Source organism: Echinococcus granulosus (genome assembly GCF_000524195.1).
Source record: "Echinococcus granulosus chromosome Unknown EG_S00012, whole genome shotgun sequence".
Lineage (NCBI taxonomy): Eukaryota > Metazoa > Platyhelminthes > Cestoda > Cyclophyllidea > Taeniidae > Echinococcus > Echinococcus granulosus.
In genome coordinates, this window is record NW_020170392.1 from 353,720 (window position 1) to 374,967 (window position 21,248).

The following is a 21,248-nucleotide window of genomic DNA, read 5'->3' on the forward strand; positions in this document are numbered from 1 at the left end:
ATCGACTAGTTGCAGCGATAGTTTGTGAGACACACTGCTCTGCTCCTAGGAAAAGGCTAGCCACGCGTGCGCAAGCGCTAATGAGCATAGAAGCCGAACTGGGCTGCTTAGGCTATCAAATAGCTTTCGCATTCAAGGCAGTCAATCCTTGATTCGACTATTAAGTACAATTGTGATTCATGCAACATTCGTATCACCTTCAAATCCCATTTTCTGGTAATCTGACAAGAACATGCAACAACACGAAAGCGACAAAAGAAAATTTGGCCACAGCACATAAAGTCTGGCTATAATTGGAACAGCTTGCATTTCGCACAAAATGCCGCATAAGAAATATGCCAGTACATTTACAGCACTACTAGCAAAGTGAATCCTACCAGTCTATTTGCGCAGATTAGGCACATTTGTGTTTGAACTCACGTTAACTTCCATGTATACTATCGGTCGGCTATTAAAGGTATAAGAATAAATGATTGACTTAAAAGAATTAGGATTTGCTAATTTAAAAGTGCGAGACGAACAGCATTTTGCCAATTGCTAAAACGGAACAGCTTTGAGTTTTGACAGTATTTCAAATGCGTGTATCAGAATGATGTTTTGCAGGCGTGTCGCAATTCATATTTGTGCAAAAAAGGCATGCTTGCTTTTGACCCAGTAATTTCTGCCCCATCTGGTTAGCATTTCAAGGACCGGGATTTCAACAGGCAAATTCCTCTTCAGGTATTTTTGAGTAGGGCCGATACCGGCAAACAAATTCGTGAAAGGGTTTATCTGATATATCCAACTTCTAAAGAGAGAATAACTTCAACAGGATTCCTTCACATAGTGTCGGAATATTCAAGGCTCCCTTATTACTCGTCGCTCATATCATCCAATCCAAGAGCAAACGAGTACCTTAACAGCCTTGTAATTAAGAGGTGGGCCGGGTCATCGTCTCGTTTTTAGTAGCACTATGTAGCGCGACAGAGATAATTTTGTGCAGCTTCTTGTCAGATAATTTCCACGTTTATTCGTTCCATCTTGGCCCAGGTATTTTCGCGTCGCCTAGGATCTGATACAGTTGCTTGATATTTCTTGGGGTTTCATTTTCTCGTTCCTAGACGTTCATCTGACATTTAACAATTTAATTATCTGTAATAATAGCCTTTTGTGAAACCAGGCTTTTATTACTTGTTTTCCTACTCTTATACCCTTCACTTGTCTTGCATGGTTAGTGCTACAGAATGTCGCGTCGCGGAGGTCGCTGGGGCATGAATTTTATTTCGGCCAGTGGTCCACAGTCACACTTGTCAATGAACAGTTTGCAGGCTGCTGAAATGACGGCTCAGGAGTTGCAAGATCGCTCCAATGACCCCTCTAAGGTTAGATCCTCCGCCTACCCACCACCACCCTCATTCGCGGGTGCTCCACCCAGGGCACAGACCTCATTTGCGCCTTCTTACAACCCTCAAAGGGCCAGTGGTGGCAGTTCCCGAGCATTTTCTCATCTGGGCAAGCGCCGCATGCAGGATGATGATGAGTAAGTTTGGTTGCTCTTCGTCCAGAAGTATTTTTTGGGGTTGCTGCTGCACCTACATATATTTGAATTGCCTTCCTAATTTTTTCATTGGTCCTGAGAACGATGTGTCTTTCTTGAATCAATTCATTTCTGACTCCCTTTTTGCGTAGGTGAAATCAACTGATATCTCGCATAGGTTGATTTAATTTAATACCCAAATTTTAACGCGCCCGTAAATGTCATCTTGAAGTTCTTTCGTGGTTATCTTAGTTTTATGACTATGCCCTTGGTATTGAATTCTTAATGCGTGCACTTGGGTGGAAATGCAACTTTGGCTTGCTAAATGATTTGCCTTACCTTCTCTCAGAATGAGTAATGCCAAGAGCACACATTTCATACTTCAGATATCTCTGTGAAAATTCTGCGTAATTTTGCTTCACCTAAGCCTCATTTCAGGTTTTTAATGCCACCCTCTCTAAAGTATTTTGCTACGAGGGTGGCCGAATTGGCTGAGAAATAGATATAGGGATGTGACATCGAAACGGCTCTATTAAATGGGTAATTCTTCTGTCAATGTAAATTTGGAAAATTCAGCGTGAAAGACGCACTTCAAATTAAGTGATGAATTAGTCCCACTACACTAATCGCCTCTTATTTATGCTCCATTCTAGGTCAAAATCGTGATGATTCCTTTGCAACATTGAAATTTCGCTAAGGTGCTTCTACTCAAAGGCCATAACATTTTTAAAAAAATGAAAAGACTGAATCATATACTCATTTGGGACTAAATAATGCAAGCATCGTTCCCTTGCTTCATCTTTCAAGCTCTTGTTAAAACTGCGCAACCTTGCTTAACTCAGATTATTTGCGTCGATTAGAATAGCAATCTACCCAATGAGTTTTCTGCCTCAGAGGATATATGAACTAAATACCAGTTTTAGCTAGTTTTTCCTTGGATTCGAGGTGTGTGATTTATATGAAAATTAAAGTAAATGAGTTAGTTATTCCCCGCTGAGACAGAATGATGGGAGAGCTTGTTTCGTTGGTTCTAAGGTAGTCTTCTTAACATTATTTTCGCGTATACTTGACGAAAATTGCTTAGATTATGTTACATGATGGCCTTTCTGAAACTGAGTTTATTGCCAAGCATGCAAACTTAATTGATTTTATTCTTTTGTATAGGTACTTTAACGACGATGAAGAGAAGGATGATGAGTTGGAATACCTGCCGGCTCCCGGAAGCCCTGCCGCACAGGGCGGTCGTGGAGGCGGTGAGACCGGAAGTCCTGCTGACAAGGCTGCTGACTCAGACGACTCCGATGATCCTTTGGACAAATTCATGCAGGGCATTGAGGCAAGCTTGTCTCTCAAAATGAGCGAAATTTAACATCCCATTATTTCCCCTTCATATCTGCATTGTTTTGTAGGAAGAAGTGGATAAATTGAAGTCAAACGATGGGAAGAAGAAGAAAGATGACAGCAAGAAAACGAAGAGGTGCTTTACTAGTTTTTTATTCGTCGCAGTTACTGGATTCACATCTCATTCATATTTGTTTGAAAGCAGAAATGTACGTGATGACATTGAACAGGAGGATGAAATGGAGGCGTATCTGCGTTTTATGGAGGAGAATCCCAATGTGGGTGTCTTTGGTGACGAGGATGAAATATATGAGTATGACGAGGAGGGAAACGTCATTTCGATGGAGAAGAAGGTATCATAAAGCACGCTTTTCCTTGATATACATTTTCCCGTTGATGAGCCCATTATGTGCAATTTTACCGACTTAATTTTCCTATTAGGTTGCCGATTGTCTTTAACGATTTTTGTTTTTTTGTTAGACCATAGATCCCTTGCCACCAATCGACCACTCTCTCATAAACTACACCCCATTCAGCAAGAACTTCTACATCCAGCACCCTGATATCGCAGCACTGAGCGAGACAGGTGTCATGGATTTGCTTAAGAAGTTAAATATTCGTCTGAGCGGCATCTCGCCTCCACGACCTGTTTGTTCTTTTGCCCACCTTAATTTGGATGGCGCACTAATGGAAGCCATCAGGCAGGCGGGCTATACGCAGCCTATGCCCATTCAGGCTGCTGCTGTGCCCGCCGCTCTATCGGGGCGCGACATTGTGGGCATCGCCAAGACCGGAAGTGGGAAAACTGTCGCCTTCCTCTGGCCGATGATCACTCACATCATGGCTCAGGTGTGCCTCACATCCAAGTACCGGAGAAAAGCGTTCTTATTGCTCGTCACTCGTAGTAGCAGTCCCATCACGAGAGACTGAAAGACCTGTGCAATCAATTGTCCACCTAAAGCAGGCATCGTTTTGTTACAGTACCCTAAGTCTGTCGCTGGAATCGTAAGGTAGTGGTGAAACCGAAACCTCTCATACTCTACATGGAACTCAAAAGCCCTATAAGTTTTTGATTTTACATAAGGTAGAAAAACATCTTTTAATTGTAATTTAGTTTTAATTATGGAAGGGAGGCGTGAAAGTGTTCCAAAGCACCCTCGGCTTGTAGTTATCAACCATTATGCACGGCTTGGTGCGTCTAGCGTCGAACCACTGTTTTCTATTCAAGACTAGACGTCTCTACTGTACCATTGCTGAAGGTAATAAGCATTTACTTGGACAGGTCTAAAACGGCTTTCCTTGTTTGTGTTTTAGCCGGAATTGAAGCTGGGAGATGGTCCTATTGGGATAGTGTGTGTGCCAACTCGCGAATTGGCCATTCAGATCTACACAGAGGCCAAAAAGCTGGCCAAACCCTACAACCTCAACGTGGTATGTGCCTATGGTGGTGGGAGCATGTGGGAGCAGCAGAAGGCTTGCGAGGTCGGCTGCGAAATCCTCATTTGTACACCGGTTAGTTGCCTCATTTGCTGCCTCAAAATAACCTCTTACCGCAGTCATATTGTCCCTTCAATGGAATTTTTTCCCCTTCAAGGGTCGCTTGATTGATCTAGTTAAGAAGAAGGCCACAAACTTACGTCGTGTAACATTCCTCGTTTTCGATGAAGCTGACAAGATGTTCAATCTGGGATTCGGTAACTATTAAATTTCAGCACATCTAAACTCCTCTTTTTGACTACTTATTACTCCTTCTTTTCAATTCCAGAACCACAAGTGAGGTCTATTGCTAATCATGTTCGTCCCGACAGACAAGGTAAATTTTCACTCTTAGTTATTATCTCGTATCCTCTTCCTTTTTTCGACACTAAAATATTTGGCTTGATCTTCCCTAGCTCTTCTCTTCAGTGCCACCTTCAAGAGCCGAATCGAGCGCTTGGCACGCGATATTCTCACTGATCCGGTTCGTATTGTGCAAGGCGAAGTTGGCGAGGTAATGATCAAAGCATTTATTCACTTTTCTATTTAGTTTCATATCTGATGATGCGTCCGTTTGAGGAGCGAATGTAGATGTTAGCTCTGCTATCGTAATAATGGATTACCAGTATTCTTTGTGTGGTTGGATGGATTACCGTTGCTAAATATGCAAGATTTACCTCTTTCTTTGTAGGCAAATGAAGATATCACTCAGATTATTGAGATTTTCAACAAGTGGGATGAAAAGTGGGACTGGCTTACGCGAAATGTGGTTCGTTTTACTGCAGGTTAGTAAATTTTTAAGAAAATGTTATAATTAGGGTCCTTCAACCAAAAATTTGATGTGCTAGTCTTCTCTTTTCTGTGAAACTTGCATCCATGCTTATTTGCGTTACACTGATCCCCAAATGTTATGTCAGATTTGTGACGCACGTCGCTAGTAATGGAATAGGGTTTATCACTACTGTGGAGGGGCGCTGGTAGTGGATCCCCATGATAATGGTGTTACGGCCGAATTGCAGGAGACTGAAAAGTTTCATCTGATTATAAGTGTATTTAAAACGCTAAAGTTTAGTAAAAGTCATTCCTTTTCGTGAGTGGATAACCATTTGATGCAATCTCAATGGGTAAAAATTTGCAAGATGTACCTCTCAGTGTCCGGTTTCTTCTGTGCACGGGGTTCTACTTTGAGTGCTGACATTCACGAGGTACTTGGGGTCAGCTCTTGACTAATACTAAGCGACATTTGACTAACACCTGCACATCTCCTTTTTCAGAGGGCAGCGTCTTGATCTTTGTGACGCGAAAGGCACATTGTGTTGAGGTGGTGGAGAAGTTGAAAGCGCGGGATATGAAGGTTCTCCTCCTTCATGGTGACATGCATCAGTCGGATCGCAACACTGTCATCCACAAATTCAAGCACAACGAGGCCCCCATCCTTGTTGCCACTGATGTCGCCTGTAAGTCTGCCATCCCTTATATTCACTCCTTACTCCTGGTCTTGTTGGTTCCACAATGATTGTGAAAATTTTAGAAATGCAGGCGACTTAGACTTTCAATGGAAAGTGCTTAAGTTTGAACACTGAAAATAAAGGCTGAAAAGGTGCGCAGGTATGGATTTCTTTTACCACTTTCGTGTGATTTTAGCTCGTGGTCTGGACATTCCCAGCATCCATACCGTGGTGAACTACGAGGTGGCTCGCGACATCGACACTCACACTCACCGTGTGGGTCGTACAGGTCGAGCTGGTGTCAAGGGCACGGCGTACACCCTATTCGTGGCAGGTCGTGATCCTGCGGACTTCGCAGCACATCTGGTGCGTCACCTGGAACTGGCAGGCCAGGCAGTGCCGCCACGCCTCCTTGAGATCGCCCGTCAGTGCGTGTGGTTTGCTGAGAATCGGGCAAAGGCGGCAGCGGCGCGGGCAGAACACCCACGGCCCGGCATTGGCTTTCAACCCCGTGAAAGGCCGTTGCCATCACGCACCGATTTCCGTGCCGGTCAGGGCACCTCCGAATCTGCTTCCACTGGTTCCGCCTCTTCTATCTCTGACCTCCACTTCCCATCATGGCAGCCTGGTTGTGGACCGGCCACTGTCGCTGCCTCCAGTGGTAGGTTTATTCCCCTTTTAAAATCGCATTTTCATGTAAGCATCAGAGTCGGTTGCTTTATCTCCTTCCCGATATGGGTTTCGTTTACATCTAAATCATCATTTGCATTTGGTGAAGCGTTTCCAGCTAGATAATGCCCTTTCGCCCACAATTCGTTACATCATCAAGTATTTCTCAAGCATGGCATTTACTTTAAGATGGATCGAAAGTCAGCTGTGTACTTAACGTTGCTTAAAAGGCAATAGTTTCATACGCTGTTCTCATTTTTACACTCTTCTCTACTATGCCTCTGGCTTGGACCTATCCAGGCACAGAGGGTATTGTACTTAAAAGTGATAAAAACCGTTCGAAACGAGGTGCAAAGGTGTAATCCAAAAGCCACTGTTATTTTTCTCGAGAAACGCAATGAGTAACCCGTTATGAAAAGGGACAACAGTGGATATGGGCCTAGGGATGCTCTAGTCTGATTGCTATGCGATAAAAGCTGAATTTTCATTTTATTAATCAGTACTTGTACTTCTACCTTATGCAGCTGTATAACCGGTGGTTATGCATGTGAGCTTGGATCCTGTCTTGTCCCAAATGAGGGTAATCAAGAGCCCTTCTTCCATGCCCCACATCTCCATTTACCACTGAACATGCATGAGCTGGCAGCATAACATGAACTTTGGAAAATGACGGCCAGATTAGTAGTGACGGGATGATTTTATTCTTGCGCACCTGTAGCATTTGATTGATGTTGCTCTTGTAGTGATTAGTGGTGCACTCCAAGTCCATCGCTATGTGATATTGGCCAATTAGGAGAATTGGACGAGAGCACAAGTTTGGAACGTTCTAGAATGCTCTGAAATAATCTACGAAGAACTTTTCCGAAAATGTAAACAGAGACATTCTGTGAAATTCCAGACGACCCCAGTAGCGGTCATGAGTACTGTGGATTCATGAAAAGAATAATGGAGGAGACTCAAAAGCGTATGTATTCTGCTGCTCCTTAAAATACTGGGATCTAGATGCCTTACTGGGTATCTGAAAGCGATCAATACCCTGTTTTCACAAATATTGGCGATCAAGATTGCCGTCAGACACGTCGGGTCCGAGTTTGCGTTAAAATAGCTGGAGAAGTGTCAGTAGGAACGGAACGTCATGCTACGTGTGTCCTTCAGCACATCAGACGGATCGCCTGGCGGCAATGAAGGCAGTGTTTGCGTCGCAGTACAATCGCCGTTTCGTTTCCGCGGGTGTGGAGTCCACAAAGTACACGCACCCCGAACTCCTCGGCGCCACCACCGCCACTGCCACCACTACGAGCGACGCCGTCGGCGAATTTCGGGTGCCCCAGGCCCCTCCTCCTTCTGGTGTCGCCTCCGCACTGCAGACCAAACGGAGGCGATCACGTTGGGACTAAATGCAATCTACTTTTTCCTTAACTCGTAATACCCGTTGTGTGCCTGTAATGCCTTTTGTGTCGTGGTTCTGAGTCACTCTAGGGATTCTGTATTTGGCATTGATTGTGTCTAGACCACCTCGGTGCGAATACCTCGTCTAGTTTCAAGTTGTCGATGCGTGGTGACGAATGTAAGCTGTACATACAATATAGCAGATTGTGTAATGCCTTACTAAAACAATTTGTTCTGATGGTTGATGAAGATTGTTCTTTGACTACTAGACACTAGTGAGGGCACAAACCGTTGTAACCTACAGTTCATCAGCTTTATGGCTGCATGCAGTGCTTGCTGGATACCTGCAGTGGGACTTTTTACGCCTTGATTCACCTCCGGTAGTCTAGTTCAGAGGTGGTGTAGAAAATTAAGCCATGTGGGTACAGTAATGTAGTACAATACTTGGACCTTTCACTTCCAAAATCATAATTAATGTTTGTAAGATCGGAATTTGCAGACTTCGCTGGCGGTGCTGCATTGTGAGACGTCCCGCTTGAATTTATCAAGACATCCTCTGTTACAGCACGGCCATCAAGCAGCATTAGAGCTAGGCGACACAAAGTATCTATACCGGAACTGGTGTGTGCTTCGAGACTTGTTTTTACTTTGACAAGACATGGCGTAAGAAATCGGACCAGGAGACTTTCAAGACTGCGTGTTCGGTAAATCCTACCACCGAACCTGGTCGGCCCGTTGTGAAGTCTAGAGATAAGTTTGGAATTTTTTGAGCCGCAACCAACTTACCGAAAACAATAAGTGATAGTTCGCCGATGCGAACGTAACATTCGTTGCGTTCACTCTTGTTGTCTACTGAACGCAAACACTTGCAGATAAAAGAACCGAACGGTAGCATGGCTGAAACGGAGGCACTAATGACCAAGTGTAACATCCCATCACCGGTAATTCAAAATGAATCTAGTGAGGAATGCCAACCCAATAGAAAAAAAAAACAAATCTAAACATGCGAAATGCAGAGCAACACCAAAATTGGTATGTATTCCAGATATCTCATCCATTTTGACAAAGTACAATATATTAAAATAGAAATTTTTCCAAAGAGAAGTAGGCTTATTTGCTGGAATCTGCGGTTGGCGGTTCATTACACATGCAGTCCAGTGTGGATTGCAGCTTTTCAGCCGATATAATCGGGTTCTGTTAAAGGAAAAGACACAGCTAAGCAAGCAGAGTAGTACATGAGGGCAAATAAGGCCTGAGCTCAATCACTAGGAGGGCAAGGATGGCGAAGATTAATTACTGCTTCCATCAAGTTGTTGAAAAACGTACGACTTAATAAACCTACGGAACATTTTGTCTAGAGGTAAATGTGCATAAGGATGAGGAGAATCCTAACTGATTTCCAGGGCTATCATTAACGCAACAAAAAGAGCAGACTGTACAACTCTGCTAAACTAGCTTTGTGAACGTACATGAAACGAATTGACCAGAACCTTCCGCCTTTTGCGTTCTTTCTCATCGCTTGCTGGAAGCACGATCGAATCGGCTTTCTCCAAATTCTTCATGCATGCTTCTACAATCGTAATAATATCCTTCGCCTGACTTTTGTTAACGCTATTGGCAGTAGAAAAAGTCTGGAAAACAAAGAGAAGATTCAGTGTGAGACGATATATTCCGTCGACTAACAAGCAAAACATAACCAATGCACACACTATTAAAGATGAGGTAAGGTATAACAGTTAAGATCGCCAAAATTACTTACTTATGCCTGGGCAATTCATTTACCAAAAACATGGAAAAAGGGGGCCAATAATAGAGCGTGCTAAGGTGATCCGTAGCATTATCGCGACAAAATAAAACAGGGTACTGCAAATATTCGCAAAAAATGCAACTGTTTGTAACTAAAAAAGTTAACAAACCATTTTTTAATTGCAAAATAGAAAGTTTATTTCTAATGCTTTAAAATTTGTTTAGGCATTTGTGGCATTCAATTTGTTAATATAAGCATTTAACTTTGCGCTTACTTTGAATTCCCTGGCTTGAGGCTTTGTTTTGCCGATCGGCAGCCTGCCTTTCCAGTTCGGTCGGTGCTTACAACGCGACTTTCGCTTATCTACTGTGAAATAAAGGAATTAGGGAGCTTTTTGTGTGCCTAATGATTTGCTATGGTGGCTATTGCAACTATTATTGAGAAATATTTCCTTAAGCCCAGACCATTTGGGAATTTGAAGCATGGTGTTGAAATTCTATTAGATGTTTCCTTGGTTTTTAGTTTTTTGAGCTTTGGCATACATTGTAAGCATCTTTATTGTAGCATTCTTCCCTTTTGACTCACGGAGTTGGTGTAGTATAATTGCTTTATGTCGAAAATGCAAATGTGGTTAATAGGGCATTTGTTCAACTTTTATTCCTTTCCGATACTTACTAGTTAGCATTCTATTTTTGTTATTCTGTATCCTAAAATAGTAAATATGTGGTCTTTTTGCTGTCAATCTTGGTTGTTTTGTGCACCGTTTAGGAATCTGACTTTTCCAATGGCATGTTACTGCCTTTTTCAACCCTTACTTCTCTTTGGATTTAATTGTTGGGGTTTTGTTGGACTTGGTGCTTTCATTGTACTTATGGACCTAGTTCCTTTCGCAAATTATAATTATTGTTGGATGAAACGATTAATCTAATGCAAGTTCCTAAATAGGTCCTTTAGGCATGATATTATGATCCCTTTTAGAATACTTTGAAATTCATGAGCAGATGACTGTAGCATTTATTTATGTCACGTAAATACCACGATTTTTCGTACTTTATATTAGCTCAAAAAGTTTAGCAATAGTCGCATTATGTGTGCAAACCGTATGACTTTTTCAACAGCTTTCTTCTTTTTAGACCCTTGAAATCATATATTGTTCAATGGAAACAACTGATACGCCTAAAGGTGATGGTGAGTATATACTCCGATTCTTGTTTTAATGGCCTTAAGAGCACCACATTAGAACTCCATATATTATGTTAAATTTGTTATTCTCTGAACTCTCTTTTGTCACCTGTACTTTTAATTCATCAATATGTGTGGGTACGTGCTAGGAATATTATTCACTAATTCTTCGTCATTATATGGTCCCAATATGGCTGCACAAACAACCCGCTTCCATTATCATTTCTTCATAGACATTAATGAACTAAGTGTATGCCATTGTTTACGCGTATTTGACGAGCCTCTTTACTCTCTATTTTGACTTATAGATGAACCAATTTCGCGATCCTTACCTCAACCGGAATACTCAAACATCGAAAGTCAAAGTGCCTCTTCGAGTATTGAGCAAAGGGGTTCAAGTGACAAGTTCCCTGCTGGCTTTAGATCAGCTTTTCATTCCTCTCACAGCTTAACATTACCTAAGAAGCCAAGTAATTTTTATTTCTGATTTTCCACAATTGCGTTATAGTTTGGGGTCGCGTTTATTCATCTAGATTTTGTAATCGTTGATTATGGCATCCGCTGCCGTCCGCGCCTACTTGAACTAACCTGGTGTTGAAACGGCTATCATAGTAATCTTTCGTGCCTGCTGCTCTCGCAAGCTAATCTGAGGTCATCAGTCCCATTTGCGCGTAATATTCTCGTAACGTAGCCTCTGGTTTTAAACTACTACGTTTTGGGCCACATGGACACTAATGGTTAAAACGTTAACAATAAATTAATTTTTTACAGCCTGAAATTGGTTTGCCTTTTTACGTGCTCTTGAAAAGCAAATTAAGTGCATTACTATTTAGTTTGCTATTTTTTTGATCTCCATATTCCTCCTCCTTCCTTTTAGTGTTTGAATATTTGGATTTGATAGACTTCCATCTGTCCCCATAATATTGCCTCGGGAAAGGCCACTTGATACTAACGATTGCTGACTCCATGTGTGGTTGGTCTAAAACACTATCGCCTAAAATAATCACCTGCTACATTTGCCACAGCTCAAATTCCACCTCCCGTGCCTTCGGCCTCGGTGAGGCCGGACTGCCCAAGCCTCTCCTCCGCCGTCTCCGCCACCCCTCTCCTAATGGCTCCCCCCAAACCTCCCCGCGCGAATGCCAAATCGATGGGTTCGAAAAAGGGAAAACCTTTCGAAAGCTTCAACGCCTATGACGTCGTGAGTTACCTTTTTATCTACGGCATCTACTTGACTTAGCTATGCTGCCACCTGCTTTACGCGTTATGCAAGGCGATCATTATGCATCTTTTTATAGATTCCAACTTTATTTATGTGTCTAAAATGCTATTTTGGCAGGAACAGAAGCAGTTCTTTACTCCTAAGTAGGTTTATGATAATAACTAAATGAGACTGTGAGCTGGGTCTTACTTTTCTGCCCTTCCTGTTAATTGTAATTTGCCACTTTAGCATTTAACTGGGAAATCTGTTGTTGATCCCCCGGGACTCGTTTCATTTCACACGAAATAGCATTTCTATTTCAGCTTTAGTTGCGTACCTATGAAAATAATCCTTTGTTTTACAGATTTTTGAATCCTAGAAAGAATCAACGCCATTTATTGGTTTGCCAGCCCACTTTGTTTTTAATTCTTGCAGCATGAAAAAAACCAAGTATATCCCCAAAATTGGTGCTCTTTATGCTGTTAAATTAAACAGGTACAGTAGTTTATTTCGAAGTCATTTTGCACCTAAGGTCCGCAGACGCCTGTGCTACCAGTCAGAATGAGTGATGGGTCATTGACAGACATGTCACTGCACCTCGTTTTTATGGATGTAAAATTCCTCTGTCAGTGTGGTGTACATCCGAAATAGTAACCGAATCTTTGTTAGTAAAAGCCTCATTCGTTGCTTTCGTACCGTTGTCACTGTCGCGTGAACTCGGGTATTACTCATCCACGATCGGTCGTGTGTGTATGCCAAAAGTCCAGGCACGTGCAAAACCCCACGCCTACGTGAAAATGTGCTTTGTCAACAAACCCATTATTCATAGATGACCGAGTCATGCGTTTACGCGTGCACACGATAGCAGTGGATCCGTCTTTTCGTCACCTACCGTCAGGCAAGGACGACGAAGAAGACAACACATTAGCACTTTCAACCACAGGGATGGTGACCATGCTGCTAACGACAATGATATTTAGCCAACAGATGAGAAATGGAAATGAATTGGGTTCTCATGCCAGTACCTGTTGAGTGGGTTGCTGGTAGAGCTGTCTTGTTTTTTTGTCTACTCCAGTGTAAATCTACTCTTCTTGTTTAGTCACGAGTTTACTTAGTTTTTCAATGTGTAATGTACTTTTCCCACTTTACTGCTGCAAGGAGGATCAGCAGCAAAAGGACGATCAACAACGCAAAAGCCCATCACCTTCGCAGCAGAAGAATATCCGAATGCGGCATCCTGGAGGCTGGGTGGAGAAAACTGACGACGATGGAAATAGTCTCTACATCCATCCCGAGTCGACAGATCAGGTAGTGAGTTGGTTTCAGCTCTGACCTGCGCCACTGTGGTGCCTTATTAATTCATCGAGAGATGTGCCACTCATATCTGTTAATCTTTGCTACCAAAATCGCTCCCTCTTCTTTTTGTGATTGTGCATCTTTATGTTGCGTCACATGCTGGATATGTAAAATTTACATCCATTTTAATAGAGCCTACCTTTTGGGCTCTGTAAACCGTGCTTGGTAATTTCATCACTATATGCTCACCGAATTCGTATGGGTGCCGCCAACATTGTTTTTGTCAGAGTTTGCGTACCTGATGCCGAGACCTTCCTTTCTGCTTCGATCTTAACTTGCCTCATCCTTATTACTTTGTGTTCTACAGATTAAGGTGATTGCTTGCCCTTTCCCTACGTGACTGCTAAATATGGGTTCTGGCAAGGGCCATTTTGGCAATTAGCTTGATCACGTCACGTGACTGAAGGTGGTGCATTTTAACTCTTTTCTTAACAAAGCATCTCATACACGTCATGATCACGGTGTTTCGTAGCCAAGGGTTAGGCAATTTGGTCATTCAATTCATTTCGTTTTCATGTTTCTTTTTTGCGTAATTTTTTACAGTGGGTTAAGGCGGTAAGTGTCAACGGTGAAACCTATTTCTACGAGAAGACCTCGCGCAGATCCGCCTGGGTTCTCCCTATAGTGGAGCCGCGAAATGTCGCCATCGAACCTGCGTCGTGCAGACGACCAACGAGTACGATTGGCGAACTTTTTTCAGCCCCTGTCACCTGTTTCAGCCCGGGAACCATCAACACCATCGATCTTAGCGAGGCTCAGGCCAAATTTGGTGCTCGAAAAACTCCCGTCTGTGTGGGTTTTCTTATTATTTAATCTCTAATCATCTCCTTTAGCCTCTTTGAAGTTTTTGAGAGGCAGGTTTAATGGTGAATATTGTTGACATAGGTGTTTTGAACAGGGTGCCTTGACGCTAACTTGAAAGCTGAATCAGGGCTCTTGCAATTGGATAAATAGCCAAAGCGACTGTCAGTGTCATTATTGATACTCCCACCGTTTAGCTAATTTAAGAAGTCTTTCACTAACCTGTATTACTTGTAGAAAAGCGGTGACAATCTTTCGACAATATCTGCACAAGATGACGGCTCAAGCCGATTCTACCGGGTCTCAAAGGATCACATTACTGGACCTATTGAAAACAAGATTCGTGTAAGCCGTCACTTTGAATGCTCTTAGATATTCCGACACTTTATGCAATGCTGCTAACTCTTCCAAAATCACGATGTCGTTGATTTAGGCGACGGAGCGACGGGGCCAAGTAAATTTTACCAAATACTCGGCAAACGGAGTTTCCCTTCCCAAGAAGTGGATTCCCTCAATCCTTGTTCTCATTGGCCCAACTCTCTATGTCTATAAGGATTCGAAAGCGCAAGTAAGTCCTCGCCCTATTGCTGATTTTCTCAGAGAAATGTGGGATTTGAAGAACCACAGTTTTATTTGATTCTGAAAGAAATCACACTGGCATGATTTTTAGTCAATGTCTGTAAACACGGGGGTGTTAGTTTGGATTGTCTTTTCGCCTGTTTCCGCCGTTCTCTTTACCGTGGAGGTGAAAGCGTCCTTTCTTCAAAGTATTAAAATTATTGTACTACACAAAAAGTATGTCTTCTTTACAAATCCTTTTTTTTTCTTTCTTTGAGTCAAGCATCTTTCGAGGGAGTCATTTTATACTTACTGTCATTTTCATTCGTATGAACCATGAGAATAAACAATGTCATGTACAATATTAAAGCAATTACTCTTTATTACCCAAGAACTTGAATGCCACTTTCTTCTTTCCCTTCCGCTAATTTAAATTCCCAGCAGCCCGCTGCAGCGTCTCTAGATCCTGCGAAATCGATTGGGATGGTCTCACCAAGAGGTAGCGCAAAAATGTCCGATTCAGGAATAAAATTCTTCAACTTCCTTTCTGTAAGCCCAAAGTGAAGCATTAGCCCTCCCGCCCCTTCCCTCCACTATGCCCCTCTCCACTTAACCAGCCGCATACCACGGTCCCTGCTAACCCGCCTTTTGCTCGAGTCGTGATGCTTTTGCGCATTTACTTTCAGCTTCACATTTCCCATCCGGGCGAATCCTTTTCTTGGTTATGCGTTTATCAGTGTGATACTTCTTCTCCCACTGCTGCTGGAATAGGATTTACTGATAGCTTAGTGCTCGATCATTTTGCCCTCGGGTATTCTCAGTTACAATCCCAATGTTAGTATCGTGCTTCTTCCTATCTTATCCAGAAGTGCTGATTTCGTAATAAATACATGCATTTCTTTATCCATCACTATTTGTGCTCCTAGTGTCTTTCATGGGAAAGCTTCCAGAAAGATGAAGCCTAGTTTTTGAAATTATTACTACATGATCTCCCACTAAGTATCTCAGCCCAAAGGGGAATGCGTCATTCCCAGTGTTTGAATTCAACTACGCGTAATTTTTTGTCGAAACGCTTCCTTCCATGGAGCATTTATTGTCGTTTCCCTTAAAATGGGAAGTTTGTTTCTCCTTTATCGCCGGATCTGCGTTTTGAGGCCAGCGGAGTATCGGTGTCGCCACTCCATTGAATTTCACTTTCTGGCCATCGGTGCACGTCTGAAATGCTTCCGATTTTTGCTTTTTTGGTGTTTGCTTTCCTTACTAACCTGTTGTGGTATTCTTATGCGTAGAAAGAGCGCTGAACTATGGCGTTCCCCTCACTTCTGATAACTCTCCATTTGGATTTCAGAAGGGCTCTTGCATATCGGGCAAACCGGAACTGGAGTCGCACGTGAAACACCTCCATATTTCTCCCGCCGACAAGACTCATACCACTCGCGAGCATACCTTCGTGGTAAGTAAGGCACTTGCCCTTATTCCTCCCTCGTCATCTTTTTATCGTCCCGACGTACTTACAACCCCATATGCGCTTTTTAATTACCCCAGCCAGCGCAGAAGGCCTATTGCAGCTTGAGAGAATGTAGGAACTCCCTACTTTTCTTCTCAAGTTTACCTGATCAAACATAACTTGTGCTGTAGATTTGGTAAATGACTTACAAGTAAATTTGATCTCTGGAGGTGCGCAGTTTGATTCAGTGAAAGTTTACAGCCTCATATGCATATACTACTTGAAATTCCGGCTAAACGGATCTATCCGATGCTGCATTTGAGCGATCAAACAAATTGTGAATTCTGTTATATTTATTTGTGCTGCTGTATCTACTATTCACCACCTCTCGGCATCACTTTGCGCTTGCCGCCTTTCCCTATGGGGTGTGCTTAGGGTCCTACCCTCTGAAATGCAAACAAAATTTTGTATTATCTGAGAATCCTGCATTAATTCGAAAACCTGAAAACGAGCCTTTTGGGAGATTTTTTATGCAATTTTGCTTTTAGTGCGATGTTCAAACATCACGTTGTGGGACCCTGGCTAATGCCAAATTCTTGTTCTACAAAACTACACAATCATATGTGTATAACCACCTCTCTTCTATGTCGATCGCATTATAAGCACAAGTAATGCAAGGGTAGAATAGAATTAGAATAAAAGTAATGCAACAGTCTGGAACTCTGAGTTGCTCCTCTAAAGGCCTTTGTATAGAAATCAGGGGGCAAATACCCGAAAATAGTGTTAACGAAATATTCGTTACAAAAGGCCGTAGTGTTTTGCTGCTAGGAGGTCTTGAGGAATTTGCAGCTACAGGGCTACGATGGGATGCGGTTGGGAGGTTTTAGGCCCTTCCGCTTGAGCAGCAAGCACTGCGAAGGAATGCGGGAAAGGCGTACACTCAATCACTAGCACATCACCACGTGCACTTTTGCCTGTCCTCCTATCGCCTCATTTGCCCTAGTATTCTGCATCATGCTCTTTCGTGCCTAGGCTGTGTTTGCACTATTACGGAGCACTGTCCTGAATAACTCATCACCACAACTACTATCAGCAGTACTGCCTCTTCAATTACTATGCTTTGTTTCATTGAAGCGTGGTTGCTCACTATCGCCAAATCCACACGTGGCTTTTACTCAAATGCATTCGGGTGATGATGACAGGCATGAATTAATAGACTTTTCCCTTTCAGTTGAAGGACTTCACTGACTCCGACAATGTGGCCGAATACCTCATCGAAGTGTCTTCCGCGGAGCTTCGAAAAGCCTGGGAAACAGCCCTTCAGTACTCCCAAGATTTTGTTGTAGGCTTTTTCATTACTGACCTTAATAAAAATAATGCCATAGCTAAGCTCTTCTTGATTCTGTAAAGGTTTGTGTCATTACCTGTCCATAAGAGCTGAGGCCTTTTAAACTAACCTTATTTTACTGTTCTTCCTTTTTCAGAAGGAAGACCGATTCGACAGAAGGGCTCTCTCCACTCGTAAGTCCACTTTCATAGTGCTGCGCCATCCTCTACCATTAAATGTTATAGTTAACCGTGTCTGTCTAGCCCCTTAGTCACTAAATCTTGTCATTTTAGATAAGCAATTAAGCCACATTAATTTCTTTAATGACCATTAAAGGACGTTCTGACGCTAGAGCTGCCTTTGCGACGTTATAGCTGTCCCCTTTTGATATCCTTGACCCTATTGACAGCCTGTCAAAATGAGTATTCTCTATTTCATCTACTGCTGGTCGAATCTGCATGGACATTTTTATGCTCTTTTCCTCAACAGGCATTGGCCATCATTTCAATGCTACTGACTATTTCTTATGTGATATTAACCAAATTTTTTTTTTCAACTCCCCTTTTACCTTTTGACATCTTACAGCTTATCAAATGCTTTGCTCTGGTGATGTTTTGTGATCGGTTAGGTTAACCACGGTTATAGAGAGCTCGATTGGTGCATTAATTTACATTGATGGAGTTTTTTACTAGCTGTGAGCTTCTTTTCTTTGTGTCAGGTCCGCCACCCAACGTTGATCAAAAGGTGGTCGTGATGCTTCGTGAATTCTTCCGCAAACGGCCCACCTTGGAGAGCATTCGCGAAGCAGGCATCCTTCAAAGTGAGCTTCCCTCCCCATCGTTGCTATTTGTCAAATTATTTTGAAAAGGAGTGCATTAAAAGCGTCTAACTTTCTGCTGATGCCAACGACTACAGGTTTTTGCGAATTATATCGACGCCTAGAACCAACCAGTATGTTGGTGTCTGTTTTTGTCTGCAAATTGATGTTTGTTCTGTAGGAAGTTGGTTATTTTCATATTACTACTTTCTGGAGGTTCGAGGGGTTTTGGTTAAGCATGCGTCGACATTTTGCAAATGCTACTGAAATTTGCTGCTGACGTTAGTTTCAGAGTGGATTTTGATCAACTCCTCATTCCTTTAGATCACGGAATATTGCTTTAACGAAAGATTTACCACTCTAGCTCTTTGGTTAATCTCGACTAAATTCACACTGTGAAATGTCACGGGTGATAGCACTATCGCAAGAGGCGTCTACCCGTTGAAATTCTTTCCTTAGGCACTGAGTTGGGGCAAGAATTAGGTGAACGCTGGTTGGAAGTTGAAGTAGAGGGAAATGAAAGTTTTGCTTTACTTGTTTGTGATTAAATGCTAGAGGAATGCATTGTTATTCGATGTTGTTCATTAAAAATGCGTGTTGACAGACGGAATTGTTGATAAGGAGTAGTTTGTGGTTGAGCCAAATCCTCTCTGTAAAAGCTACTGGTACCAAACAATGCCTTTTGTGTCAATATATCCTTCTTAATGTTCCTTGTTGTGTGTCTTGACTAGATATACCTTTGACTGTACGAGTTAGTGAGGTTTCACTGCCATTTCGTGCTCGTTAATACTTTAACCAAAAAATTGCGATGAATTGTCTTAATGAGTCTTTAATAGCGACTGAAGCGTTTACTGTCTTGTCCTTCAAAGAGCGGAATCGCCTTGAATAGGCCAAAAATTTAATTTCGCAAATACCTACTTTTTGACTTAATTTCACAGTTGTTGTTAACAGCAATATAACCTACTTCCGTTGTGTTCCACTCATAAATGAAGTCTCCGCAACTTGACCTCGTGAATTGTTTATTTCGCTACATCCACTCCACCTACTTAACATGTTTTTCGCTCGGTCCGAATATCTGCGTACATATGCCGGAGTAGTAGACTACTGGACCTCAGATTAAGTTCCTCACTTCCCGAGTGTTCCCCTTCCTTTACTGCAATCATCAGTAGATGTGTAACCCCTAAGCTCACGCTGGCAACAGCCTACACCCACAATCATCGTTAGGGTAGCGAAAATGGAGCTGCGGAAAAAGATTGGATGCTAACCAAAGCCTAGTTCTCTCTCTGTGTGTATGCAGGCGTGCGAACTCTTTTGCCATCATTGGTAAGGCCCTGTGCTGCATTCGTTCATGCTTGTGTGTTTGCGCGCACGCATGCCTAAACTTGATTGTTTACAAACTTGTGCTTCTACTCACCCAATCGTGGAGTTGTCACTGCTTTGCTTCACCCCCCAAGTTGAGCTGCCATTGTAAACCCACCCATTCAAATTGACAATGGATTGTCTAACATGGTAGGACAATGCCATTTCAATTAGGGTTCCCAAACCATCGACACGTTTCCTACCAACGTCACATATTTGTGACACGCGGTGCAAACAGACTGATTGCGTTTAAAACAGCTAAATATATGCTTTTGACGGGAGTGCAATCAACACCTCCGTGATTCCAGTGGCGAAGTCATTAAGAACTTGGGTTTCGTAGCCTCTAGTAGCACTCACGAACAGGAACAATATAAGATTATTTGCCCTATCGTTCTGGTTACCCAAAATTTTTTTATTTTAAATTCGGGTTGTTCAGATGTCCGTTAAATGAATCATTTTGCTCTTTAGATGAGCCCGTATTCGGTTCAAATCTCATTGAACTGTGCCAAAAGGAGCAAACTAAGGTGCCAACATTTGTTACACGAGTAATTCTTGCGGTGGAGGCCAGAGGTGAGTATTGCTTCGTCATTCTTCTCCATTTGTCAACCGAGGATTCTTCGTAATTACCTTTCTCTAAATACCTAGGTCTCGAAACCAGTGGTCTTTATCGCAGGAGTGGCAATGGCGCCGTTATTCAAAAGTTGCGCAATCAAGTAAATCACAGTAAGTGGTTTTCTCTTCCTTATTGAAAAAAGAGCGTCCTGCATCTGACTTTATTGTCATAGGCGAGTACTCACTGAACTCCGATGAATGGGATATCTATGAGCTTTCCGACAGTCTGAAGCTGTTCCTAAGGGAGCTCAAGGAGCCTCTTCTCTTGTACTCACTTTACAGCGATTTCAGTGAGTTTCACCTGACACCCTACTCCTTTGTACCGTGTCGCAGGGTGGGGGGAGAATTGGGAAGCAGGATTGCATTATGTTGTTTTCTATCTTTAAGAGGACTTTAGCTCCACAATGGGTTCAGACTCAGTCGACCAAAATGTCAGCAAAATGCGACGCATTTTGCAGAAATTGCCTGAGTGCCACTACGCAACTGCCAAGTTGATCTTCGAGCACTTGAGCAAGTAAGTCGGCTTCATTCATTGCAAAGAGCGGTGTTTTTCTCGCACTTCTATGAGCTTCCAACACGCCCACTTTCAGAGTTGCAGCACTGGAAAGTGCCAACCAGATGAGCGCGAAAAATTTGGCCCTCGTGTTCGGACCGAATATAATGTGGCAGGACACGCCAACTGATGACTATGCCCACTTTCCCATCGTTGGCTGCGCGTGCACGGAGTTCATGATCACCAACAACGCCGCTGTATTTGCCCCTTCCACTCAGTTAAACTAATATTGTACCTACTGTCAAAATATTGGTAGAAAAGGCAACAGCCATTGACCCACTGCGACCGTCTTTCAGTGCTCGTCAAGGGGACGTGGAGCGCCACCTCGCCCTCCCCTCCCCTTCTTCTCCCTTTTCTACACCGCGTTTTATACTGCTTAATCACAATACTTCTCCACTACCTTCTCATGCATCTGTCTGGTTATCACCAATTTTTTGTTATAACAAGGT

At 42.7% G+C, this 21,248-nt stretch overlaps 2 protein-coding genes across 2 annotated transcripts; both read left to right on the forward strand. All coding sequences in view use genetic code 11, as the record gives it.

The window, feature by feature from the left end:
• Positions 1-1,223: 1,223 nt before the first annotated feature.
• EGR_02592 (ATP-dependent RNA helicase DDX42) lies at positions 1,224-7,847 on the forward strand (the record flags this gene model as incomplete). Its single annotated transcript, XM_024491841.1, has 12 exons — positions 1,224-1,519; positions 2,681-2,860; positions 3,063-3,210; positions 3,338-3,706; positions 4,172-4,369; positions 4,452-4,551; positions 4,623-4,670; positions 4,750-4,847; positions 5,025-5,118; positions 5,608-5,790; positions 5,978-6,442; positions 7,606-7,847. The coding sequence occupies 12 exons, from the start codon at positions 1,224-1,226 to the stop codon at positions 7,845-7,847; spliced, it is 2,421 nt and encodes an 806-aa protein (XP_024353656.1).
• Positions 7,848-9,600: 1,753 nt separating this feature from the next.
• EGR_02593 (Rho GTPase-activating protein) lies at positions 9,601-21,026 on the forward strand (the record flags this gene model as incomplete). The annotated part of the gene is made up of 17 exons (XM_024491842.1): positions 9,601-9,663; positions 10,720-10,774; positions 11,077-11,238; positions 11,794-11,969; positions 13,128-13,277; positions 13,869-14,117; positions 14,364-14,471; positions 14,560-14,694; positions 16,033-16,137; positions 17,363-17,473; positions 17,616-17,652; positions 18,177-18,278; positions 20,103-20,204; positions 20,280-20,357; positions 20,420-20,536; positions 20,634-20,760; positions 20,837-21,026. The coding sequence occupies 17 exons, from the start codon at positions 9,601-9,603 to the stop codon at positions 21,024-21,026; spliced, it is 2,067 nt and encodes a 688-aa protein (XP_024353657.1).
• Positions 21,027-21,248: the final 222 nt, after the last annotated feature.